At 40.7% G+C, this 12,307-nt stretch overlaps 1 protein-coding gene across 2 annotated transcripts in view; it reads left to right on the forward strand.

Annotated features, from left to right (window-relative positions):
• Positions 1-12,307, forward strand: part of pgm5 (phosphoglucomutase 5) — a 163,152-nt gene that overhangs the window by 58,878 nt on the left and 91,967 nt on the right. Inside the window, exons 1-4 of one of the 2 annotated variants that reach the window (XM_048594907.1) lie at positions 1,875-2,008; positions 3,867-3,992; positions 6,863-7,053; positions 8,328-8,482. In XM_048594907.1, the coding sequence (XP_048450864.1) occupies positions 3,902-3,992; positions 6,863-7,053; positions 8,328-8,482 (437 nt within the window). In that variant the 5' untranslated portion in view covers positions 1,875-2,008; positions 3,867-3,901. Of the gene's footprint in view, positions 1-1,874; positions 2,009-3,866; positions 3,993-6,862; positions 7,054-8,327; positions 8,483-12,307 lie in introns of those variants that run through there. The other variant, XM_020526497.2, reaches the window with a different exon arrangement.

The raw sequence follows: 12,307 nt of genomic DNA on the forward strand, positions 1-12,307 counted from the left end.
AAAAAATTGCAGCATGCTGCTGCGCAGAGGGACTTGGGTGTCGTTGTGCATGAATTGCTAAAAGTAGGATTGCAGGTGCAGCAGGTAATTAAAAAGGCAAATGGAATTTTGTCTGCCATTGCTAGAGGGATGGAGTTTAAAAACAGGGAAGCTATGCTGCAGCTGTATAGGGTCCCGGTGAGGCCACACCTGGAGTACTGTGTGCAGTTTTGGTCTCCTTACTTGAGAAGAGATATACCAGCACTGGAGGGGGTGCAGAGGAGATTCACTTGGTTGATTCCAGAGTTGAGAGGGTTGGATTATGAGGAGAGACTGAGTAGGCTGGGATTATACTCATTGGAATTCAGAAGAATGAGGGGAGATCTTATAGAAACATATAAGATTATGAAGGGAGTAGATAAGGTGGAGGCAGGGAGATTGTTTCCACTAGCAGGTGAAACTAGGACTAGAGGGCATCACCTCAAAATAAAGGGAAGCAGATGTAGGACTGAGGTCAGGAGGAACTTCTTCACCCAAAGGGTTGTGAATCTGTGGAATTCCCTGCCCAGTGAAGCGGTTGAAGCTACCTTGCTGAATGTTTTTAAGGCAAGGCTAGATAAATTTTTGAAGCATTATTGCATATCCTTAATTGTCCTCAATTAAGTGGTGGTGGGCTGCATTCTTGAACCACTGCAGAGGCGGCACGGTGGCTCAGTGGTTAGCACTGCTGCCTCAAAGCGCCAGGGACCCATGTTTGATTCCAGCCTTGGGCAACTGTCTGTACGGAGTTTGCACATTCTCTCCATGTCTGCGTGGGTTTCTGCCAGGTGCTCTTCAGAGCATCAGTGTGGACTTGTTGGGCCAAATTTCCACACTGTGGGGATTCTATGACTCCATGTGATATAATACACCCACAAGATCATTTCACGAGTACAACACATATCTGGAGTAGGTGGGACTTGAACCCAGGCCTTCTGGCCTAGAGGTACGGGAATTACCACTGCGTCAGAAGAGTCCTGTAATGGGGATGTTAGTAAACTTCAATTGTGTTTAAGTACAGAAGCAGCTGAAAAGGGAGTCCTGCTTGTAAAACTGACAACAGCAACTTTACTAAAGAAATAAATAATTGTGCAAGTAACCGACTAGAAACTTTGAGTGAGCTGTGACCTGGAAACGCATTAGCTATTGAATAAGGCCTGACGCAAATTAACATGTCAGGCAAAAGTAGTGTATCTAGAATTGGTTAAGAAGTAGCTTTAATGTTGTCAACTGTCCTTTTGATCACATATCATTCGTTGCACCATCTTCTATAGAATAGAATATAAAGCACAGAATCAGGCCACTTGGCCCAACTACTCCATTCTAGTGTTTATATTCTATGCAAGTCCCCTCCTATTGCCTCCATCTCACCTCAGTCTTTCAGTGTTTTTGCACTAGTTTGGCAAATACAATTGATATAACAAGCAAGAAAGATCAAGAATTCATGCACAAAATGTTTATTCATCGTTTGTCCATCACCGAACAACAATATCAATTTGTAATATGCTAGTGTGGTGTAATCTTCCTGTAGGTGATGTTTTGCATGAAATTAATTTCAGTTTTGATTGAGGCTGGAGTTGAGAGTACATTCAAAACATAAAGTTACTCAATATTTAATAACAAATTGCTAATTTAGTTCAGATGACTGATGTGGAAAAAGTCACAGTGACACAGGAGTGTGAAATACTTGATGAAGGCAGGATTAAGGCAAAGCCGCGTTTGGCTTTATTATGCCTGACTTTCAAGTGCTTTCTTCTGATACTGAACATCCGAAATAGAAAAGTGTTCCACTACGTAACCATAACATCCATTAATAAAAACAGAAAATGCTGGAAACATTCATCCAGTTGGCACCATCTGTGGAGAGAGAAAGAGAGTTAGCATTTCAGGTTGATGATCTTTCATTAGAACTGGCAAAGTTAGAGGTGTAATAGGTTTTAAGCAAGTACAGAAGCAGGGAAAAGGGGAAGGGTCTGTTACAGGGTGGAAGGTAAGTGATAAAAAAGGGGTGTGTGGTGCAAAAGGAGATGACAATGGGACATGTGTTGAAACGAAAGATGGGTTGAAAGGAGTTGAAAATGACTACAGCAATGTCATTACCAGTAACTGCTGTCTAGAAAGTGGAGTCAGATTTTATGATGAGGAATTGTTGCACTCAACTTTGAATTTGAAAACCTGTAAAGTGTTGAAGTGAAACATGAGTAGCTGTGCCGTGTGTGTTTTGTGTGTGTGTGTTTTATAAAGGAAATTTTAACCCTGGTCTGCATCATATATCGGGATGGATACACAAAAGGTTCATCAGAGAGGTTACCTTTAATTAGTGTCTTAATGAAGGAGGGTAACTAGAGATCTGGAGAAGTTTAGGGAGGGAATTCCAAAGCTTAGGACCCTGGCACCTGAAGGTACAGCTGCCAGTGCTGTTATGTTTAAATTGTTCAAGAGGCCAGAATTAGAGGAGAATTAAACTCAAGAAAGAGTCATAACCAATCATTTTAGTACATCCCAGGGTGGCTAGTTTAGAGAAAGAGTAACAGAGATCATTGACCTTCTCTGTTATGCTGACAGAGGTCAGGAGAGTGGAGCTGAGAGAGAAATTTAAAGAATGATTTCAAATCCCAAAATGCAATTATCTACTTCTACCAAAAAAGTGAACCCTGGTAATATTTTTTAAAACATTTCAATGAGATTATCTGCCCAGAAAATGTTATTCACTCTTTTGAAAAAGCGAAAGTTCCAGTAAATGTTGATCTTTTATAACCTTTCACGTATTGTTGTTTTATTATTACTTCAATACACTGCTCACTGACACTAAGTGTGCTAAATTGAGAGGATGAGGAGTGAATGGTTTCAACACAGTAAGGAGGACCTCACAGTGTGATAATAACATAATTTTGTAACTATTACAAACTATTACAAACTATTACTGAAATCCACTGCTGCAAACTCTGGCAAAAATCATTTATCCTCGTAACCCAATCTTTCAAAGCTTTTCCCCTTGTTCCACTTCCTTCTGTCCAGAGGTAAGAACAACACAGTGCTACAAGTTCTATTCTTTCATACCTTGCATTTACCCTGAGATCTCATCTGCTGGTCAAGAGTGAGGGAGGTCATTCGAGAAACATAGAAACTGGGAACAAGAGTAGGCCAATTTGACCCTCCTGCTTGCTTCACCATTCAATATGATAAAGGCTGATTCTTTACATTCCCACTTGTATTCCCATTCCCCTTGAAGCTTTCAAAAAATAAAATAAAAATTTGTGAATATTTTCAGTGACTTAGACTCCACAGCCTTTTGTGGAAGAGAATTCCACAGATTTCCACTAGTCTTTTGAATGAAGACATTTTTCCTCCATCTTAAAAGGCCTACCCCATATCCTGACTCTTTGATGTCCTGGTTCTAGACTGCCCAACCAAGGAAAGCACCTAGACTATTCAGCCTAGTTGGGATTTTATAAATTTCAATCAGGTCCCCTCTATCCTTCCAAACTGTAGAGAATACAGCCCCAGTCAAACTAATCTTTCCTCATAAGACAGTGGTGCCATCCCCAGTATCAGCCTTGTGAACCACTGCTGCACTTGGAAGAAAACAGCAATTCTTTAGTCGTGGTCTTACTGAGACGCTGCATAGTTATTTCCATGAATGTTCAACATGAAGACTTTGAAGAATTTTCTGAGTGGAGCATAGATTCTCGATGGTGCCATTTTTATGCGTTGTAGAAGAAGGGATAGTCTTCCCACATTATTGTCACAGTTTACAAAGGTCAAGTACCCAACTAATGAGTTGCAAGAGGAGGCTACTTCCATGCTGCTAATGTTAATCAGTTCTTCTTTGCTTCCCACCACTTTAGTTGAAATTGTGGACACAGTAGAGGTGTACCTCAACATGCTGAGAACCATCTTTGACTTCACTGCCATCAAGGGATTACTAACTGGACCGAACCAACTGAAAATAAGGATTGATGCTATGCATGGAGGCAAGTATATTTCTAATGGATTGACAATTGTTCCATATTTTGCTTTTTTTTGTTGTTGCTCCTTTCAGTTGTATAGGTGAAAGCTAATATAAGTAATCTATAATTAAGAAATAATATTATTCAAAGATTTCTGAAGATGACAGAGTGGAATTGATCTCCGGTGTTTCCCCTGATTACAATGGAAGTGAATGTCAAGTTTTGTGTTTAACAGGCCGTCAACCTGATGTCACCCACTTGGCTCCCATCATGCCAATTGAGGCTGGCATCTCTACCTTGACATGTTTCAGTCTCATCTGGAGCCCTGTATCCACTTCTGGGGAACCCACTTCAGGTGTTGTGATGTTAAAGACTCAGAATGTGCTGAGTGGATTTACTAGAAAGGTATTAGTGGTATGGTAGAGTGCAGAAAGTGGCTTTGTTCTTCCTAGGCCAAAGAATGTGAAGAGAAGATTTGATAGCGGTGGTCAAAATCCTGAAATGTTTAGATAGAGTGAACTGTTCCTCTAGCTGAAGGATCGATAGTTAGAGGACACAGATTTTAGGTGGTCACAAGAAAAAAGAGGTTATATGAGGCAAAACATACTTATACTAATGGTTTGAATCTCAAATGCATTATCCACAGTGCTGTAAACAGATTTAACTGTAGCTTTCAAAGTGGAAATGGATGAATACTTGAAGGAGAATTAACTACAGGGCTGTGAGACACGAGCAGGGTGGGGTGGGGGGCGTTGGTTTGAACTGGATTGCTCTTCAAAAGAGCCAGCACAGACTTAATTGGCTGAATAGCCTCCTTCTATGCTGTATAATTCAATGATTTTTTAAAGTAGTAGTTCAGCATCTGATGATATCAAATGATCATCATCCTGAAAGATGTTATTTTTACGAAGAGGTTTTCTTTAAATGGCTCTTGTTACCGACACAATGGAATGAATTCATTCAGCCCATCATCATCAGCGGTGCTGATGAGGGGCATTCAGATGTCATAGTAAGATGGGTAAAATGTTCATGTGACACAGAGATTCTTCTCATCCTCCTTATTGTCCTAGGCCCAACCATCTTCAGTTGCTTCATCAATGACCTTGCTTCCACCCCTGGGTCAGAAATGGGGATGTTGGTTGATGACTGCACATTGTTCAGCACCATTCATTTCTCCTCAGATATGGAAGCAGTGTAACCCATACGCAGCAAGACCTGACAACATTCAGGCTCGAGCTGATAAATGGCAAGTCACATTTATGTCGCACCAGGGGCAGGTAATTACCATTTCCAACAAGAGAGAATCTAACCATCTCCTCCTGATGTTCAATGATATTATAATCACTGAGTCTTCCATGAACACCATCCTGAAGGTTAACGTTAACAACAAACTGAACTTGACCTGCAACATAAATATTTTAGCCACAAGACCAGGTCAGAGGCTTGAAATTCTGCAGTGAGTAGCTCACCTCCTGTCTCAGCACCTACAAAGGCACAATTCAGATGGTACAACTTCATCAACGCTCAAGAATATGGACATCATCCAGGACAAAGCAGTTTGTTTGATTGGGACCCATCATAAACCTTAAATTTTCACTCCATTCCTCATCAATACAGAGTGGCAACAGTGTGCTCTATCTATAAGATGCACTGTAGTATCTCACTAAGCCTCTTATGATAGAACATTCCAAGCTCCCAACCTCTATTACTATGAAGGACAAAGTCAGCAGGTGCATGGAAGCATCAACAAATTCAAGTTCTCCTCTAAGTCACATATCATCCTGACTTGGAACTATATTACCATTCCCTCACTACCGCTGGCTCAAAGTTCTAGAACTTCCCCACAAACAGCATTGTGGGTGTCCCTTCAGGGCAATTTGGAATAGGAAATAAATTGGCCTAGCCAATCCCATGCAAGTGTAAAACAATGAGTTTATGCTGTTCTTATGCACAGGCAAATCTACATTTCACAATCTCAAATGGTTTCTTACTTCCACTAAAAGTATCCTGGGATCTGATCTAAAGGGGTACCTTAAGTCTCAAAGACAATACACTGGCTATCCATTTAAATGTCCAGCTGTTTCTGGGAACTCTGGATGTGCAATAAACAGACTGCCCTTAATTTCACACCCATTAATTTGGAAATACCAGCTTTGGGGAGGGGCTTGCGAGTCCTGATACCTTCTGGCATTTTCACCATGTTGGAGGGGCTCTCTGTCATTAGAATTTGGGCCTTTCTCTTTATTTGCTTGATTATAATTCTGTTCTGAACTGTGACAAGGATAATCAAGGCCAGTAAAAGACTTTCTACAGGATTAGGAAGAATAATTAGGAAGATTTTGTCGGCAAAAACCTGAATTATTGGTATGCAAATGACGATTCAATACTCCTTAAATAAAGCTTTTGGGTGCTAACATTTTTGTAAAGATTGTCATTAGCTCGAGAATTTAGGTTCTTAATCAGAACACAAACGTATCTATGAAACACATAAAATTCTGAGATGACTTGGTGAATGTTAGGAGACTGCTTCCCGTGAATGGAGACCAGAAATAGGGGATCATTATGGTATCATCATAGGATAAGGGATTGGCCATTTAGTACTGAGATGAGGAGAACTTTTGTCATGCAAAGGGTTATGAATCTTTGGAATTCCCTACCTCGGAGAGTAGTGGATGAGTATATTCAGGGTTGACAGCAGTAGGTTTTGGGCTCTAAGAGTCAATGAGTATGGATCTCAGAGGGGAAGGTAGAACTGATGTAAAAAATAAGCGATGATCTTATTGAACTGCCAAGCAACCTTGACAGACTACGGGGAGTTCTCTAATTCCTACTTCTTATATTAATCAGAGTATTTGCTGGACAATGATCGTTTATGGTTTTTTTTATTCTGCCAGTTATGGGCCCCTATGTGAGGCGGATACTCTGTGATGAGCTCGGAGCTCCTGCAAACTCTGCAGTTAATTGTGTCCCACTGGAGGATTTTGGTGGACAGCATCCAGACCCAAATCTCACATATGCCACTTCTCTACTCGAAGCCATGAAAGGAGGAGAATATGGGTTTGGTGCAGCTTTTGATGGAGATGGGGTATAATGTTATCTCAATTTATTCTTGTTCTTGCAGAAAGAGCGTTTCATTAATTAAAGCTTTTCTGAGTTAATGCTTTTGCCTGAGATATTTTCTGACTCATAGGAAAGCTCCCATCAGTACTCTAAATATTATTATGCTTGAGGATTCTGCCTGCACTGCCCAATGTCTAACTGACCCACAGCATAAAACAGGGACATAGCTGTAAGAGCCTCAATGATTTGTCTGTCTTGTGCATATGTCTTAAATGCGTGTTGTTTCAATCTTCTGAAAACTGACCAAGACAATTACATCATTAAAATTTACGCATCAGTATAATTAAGCAGCTTAATTTCACAGATGGCTACTGAATCTACAAAGTAGCTACTACTGTTTGATGTGCTGAACATAACAATACAGCCTCTATTTGTATAACAATACAAAATAATAAATTTGCTACATCGCCCCATATCAGTAGTTAGTCCTGGTTGATTGTAGCTTCTGACTACTTTGCTGCATGCTAACCTTTGCTAACCCTGACTGCTCCCATTTCTATCTTCCCTTTTTCAAATGGAGGAGAATGCTTATCTGAGGAAGACTACTAAGCATTCATAGTCACAGAGGTCCTAATGCAATGATGTGTGAAATGTATATTTATTACAAGATGGGCTCACAGACTGCTTGTTACCAACAGCTTATGGGAACAGTTGTAACAGTTTCAAAGTCTAAATCATGGGCTTTTGCCTGCCATTCAACTCAATCATTTTTCTTCTAAACTTGAGAGAATGCACTTAACACACCCCTTAAAACCAATGTCTTTTTTCCCAAATAATTTCTGTGGTGCCATAACTGAGAATGTAGAGAATTGGGAGAAGGAGGGGGAGTTCATTGTATGATATAGTATTTCCACATTTTCAAAGAAACAGCAAAACAGTCATTTAATCACTTAAACAATCATATTTCTTAGCTTGCAGTTACCTTTCTTAATTGGAACTTCAAAATACTAGCAATCATATTGTTTAAAAGAATTGATTCTCAAAAAATCTGTAGTACAGTATTTATCTCTCAAAATAGATGTGAAAGTCAAACCTTTCATCTCATGTCTTCCTCTTTAAGTTAGTTACCCATCTCCTTTTCCCAAAATGCAAGCAAGATAATGAACATTGGTGAGCCGGGTGGGTTTCAACGAAATCATTTCCCTGGAAGAGATTGGTACAGGATTGAGAAGCCAAATGACTGAACTAAAGACCAAGATAAATCACAGAAATTAAAAGAGATCACTCTCTTCTTAACAGGACCGTAACATGATTCTTGGCAGGAATGGGTTCTTCGTCAATCCTTCAGACTCCGTTGCTGTGATTGCAGCAAATATCAGCTGCATTCCTTACTTCCAGAAGACAGGAATTCGAGGATTCGCAAGGAGCATGCCCACCAGTACAGCATTGGACAGGTGAGGAGCAAAGAATGACTCACTCTAAACCCTGATGAATAACTAAACCTTAAGTTGTTTTCAGGCAGCATTTATCAGTTAAAGAAAAGCTTAATTTCTATAACACCTGCAATGATCTCAGGACGTACCAAAGTGCTTTACAATGATCTTGAATTGAAAGATGTGGAATTCAAATGGGTGGGCGTGAGAAATAATCAGGGGAAGAAGACACTGATGAGAGTAGTCTATAGGTGCCTAACAGTATAGCTAAACTGTAGGATAGAGAATAAGTCAGAAGCTAATTGGAGAATAAGGTAGTGGCATAGTGGGAATGTCACTGCACTGGTAATGCAGAGGTTCCTGACTAATGCTTTGGGGATACAGGTTCAAATCCCACCATGTCAGCTCATGGAATTTGAATTCCAGTTAATAAATGTGAAATCCAAAAACTGGCCTCAGTAATGATGACTTGGACAACTGCTATTTTTGCAATGTGATTTGGACAAGTTAAGTGAGTGGGCAGATGCAGTATAATGTGTGTAAGTGTAAGGTTATCTACTTTGGTAGCAAACATAGGAAGGCAGATTATTATTTAAATGGCTGTAAACTGAGAGAGGGGAACGTTCAGTGAGACCTGGTTGTCCTTGTACTTCAATCACTGAAAGAAGACAAACTACGTGTTGGTTTTCATAGTGAGATTTGGGTACAGGAACAAGGATATCTTGCTGCAATTATACAGGGTATTGGTGAGGTCATACCTGGAATATTATGTGCAGTTTTGGTCTCCTTATCCAAAGAAGGATGTTCTTGCTTTACAGGGAGTGCAACAAAATTGATTTTTGGGATGGTAGGACTGACGTATGAGGAGTGATTGAGTCAGTTATGGATTTGACTGGAGTTCAGAAGAATGGGGGAGATCTCATAAAAATCTATAAAATTCTGAGAGGACTAAACAGATTAGGTGGAACAAGAATGTTCTGATGGGGTGCCAGTCCAGAACAGGAGTCATAGTTTAAGGATAAGAGTAACCTTCTAGGACTGAGATGCGGAGAAATATCTTCATGCAGAGTGTTAAGCCTGTGGAATTCATTACCACAGAAAGTGGTTGAGGCCAAAATATTGTGTGCTTTCAAGAAGAAGGTACTGATAGCTCTTGAGGCTAAAGGGATCAAAGAGTAGGGGGGGAGGGCAAGATTATGGTTTGAGATCAATGGTTATTCATGATCATATCGAATAGTGGAGCAGCCTTGAGGAGTCGAATGGCCTATTTCATCTGAATGAATGAATGAATGATTTTATTGTCCAATATATCTAGGAAGATACAGTGAAAAGTATTTTGCTCCTAGCTCCTATCTTGTCTACATTTCTGTGTGTCTATGGCATATAAAAAAGGCAGTATATTAATCATGGATGAAGTTAATCTTCACTTAAGCTGGGAAAAATAAAACTGGCAGAGGTAGCCATTAGGAAGAATTTTATAGTGTACAATTGGAACACTATGTTGTAGTTCCAACCAGGGATTATGCAATTTAGGATCCATGAAAGTGTAATGAGGCAGGTTTAATTGTTATGGAGGCTGAATAGCTGAATCCCTCTGACAATTAAATTAAAACACAAGATCCAATCTGTTATGATGGGAGTAGGGGCTCCCTTATAATAATAACCCCAGAACACCCAGAGAAGCTTGTGTTTCTCCTTATAATCTGTTAAAAGAGTGGTTAAAAGAAAGAAAATCCCTGACCCCCACTTTACAAGTAACAAGAAACAATTTATTTATTTCACCCAACAATGAACAAATTAACAGAATTACTAACAAACGACAATCCCCCCTCAGACTACTAACTATTTCCTAACTGGTCTAAATTCTATTGGAATGCTGTTCAAATAAACACAAGTCCCATTTAATAAACCCAATTAATAAGAAAACAATGAATTATAACTTAATCTCTCCAATTTAGCACAGACTATATTCTGGAATATTCTGGAATATTCTGTCTTCTCCAGTCTCTTCACAAATGCCTTTTTTTTTTACTAATTCTGCTATCAGGGATATTTTATCTCTATAATTTCTTCAACGAGGACTTTGAGCTAAAATACCATGGGATCTTTGATTAATTAGATGGGCTTTCTCTGAGAGCTGAATGGTGCTAACTCTGGCACGTGGCAGTTGGCTCTCCCCAATTTTCCAAATGCCCTCGTCTTATAAATTGTAATGACATAATCAAATTCTTATAATATGATTGGCTTCAGGTTGTCAACACCATCAGATTTAAATTCAATTGGCTTTCTGTATCTAGCTGCTTGGTTTAAATTAATTGGCCAAATTCAAACTTGTTATCTTGGGAGAAATGGTGCTTGGCTGTTCTATACAAAATGTTTCCATTCGGGCACTCCCTGTGCATCTGCATTTATAAACCTCCAAGCACAGTCAAAGCTCTTAAAGGGACCATGGCACTCTTTTCCCCATGATTATTTTTACCAACAAATTCTAACTTCCTGCCTTCCAATTCATGAATACTCCACCCAACTTTGTAACAAATAAACAAGTTTAAAACAAATGGGCTGGTATGATGGCACGCTGGTCAGCACTGGTACCTCACAGCACTAGGGACCTACATTCAGTTTCCAGCCTTGGGTGACTTTCTGTCTGGAGTTTGCAAATTCTCCCTATGCCTGTGTGGGTTTCCGTTGGGTGCTCCAGTTTCCTCCCACAGTCCAAAGGTGAACTAATCAGGTGGATTGGCCATGCTAAATTGTCCATAGTGTCCAGGGATGTGCAGGTAGGTTAGCCATGGCAAAAATGGGGATACAGGAATAGGATAGGAATTTAGGTCTGGGTAGGATGCTTTTTGGAGGTCTGCACAGACTTGATAGGCTAAATGGCCTCTTTCCACACTACAGGGATTCCATGATCTCAGAATAAAGGATGCTATAGAAAACTGTGACCATAATATGATAGAATTTAGCATTCAGTTTGACAGTGAGAAACCTGGATCGGAAACAACTGTGCTAAACTTAGAAAGGAGAAAAACAAAGGAATGAGAACTGACATAGTAACAAAAGTAAAAACAAAAATGACCTAGTATCTCAGAGATAGTAGGAACTGCAGATGCTGGAGAATCCGAGACAACAAGGTGCAGAGCTGGATGAACACAGCAGGGCAAACAGCATCATAGGAGCAGAAAGGCTGACGTTTCGGGCCTAGACCCTTCATCAGAAATGGGGGAGGGGAAGGGGGTTCTGAAATATGTAGGGAGAGAGGGGGAGGCGGATAGAAGATGGAAGAGGAGAGGATAGGTGGAGAGGAAACAGTTCGAAGAGGCAGTAAAGGTGAGTGTAGGTGGCGAGTTAGGGAAGGGATAGGTCAGTCCAGGGAGGACGGACAGGTCAAAGGGGTGGGATAAGGTTAGTAGGTAGGAGATGGGGGTGCGTATCAATGTGGATTTCACAAGCTTCAAAATCTCCCCTCCCCCTACCGCATCCCAAAACCAGTCCAGCTCATCCCCGCCTCCCTAACCTGTTCTTCCTCCCACCTATCCCCTCCTCCCACCTCAAGCCACACCCCCATCTCCTACCTACTAACCTTATCCCACCCCCTTGACCTGTCAGTCCTCCCTGGACTGACCTATCCCCTCCCTAACTCCCCACCTACACTCACCTTTACTGGCTCCATCCCCGCCTCTTCGACCTGTCTGTTTCCTCTCCACCTATTCTCTCCTCTATCCATCTTCTATCCGCCTCCCCCTCTCTCTCTATTTATTTCAGAACCCCCTTCCCCTCCCCCATTTCTGATGAAGGGTCTAGGCCCGAAACGTCAGCCTTCCTGCTGCTATGATGCTGCTTGAC

This window comes from Rhincodon typus, chromosome 3, assembly GCF_021869965.1.
Source record: "Rhincodon typus isolate 14 chromosome 3, sRhiTyp1.1, whole genome shotgun sequence".
Taxonomy (NCBI): domain Eukaryota; kingdom Metazoa; phylum Chordata; class Chondrichthyes; order Orectolobiformes; family Rhincodontidae; genus Rhincodon; species Rhincodon typus.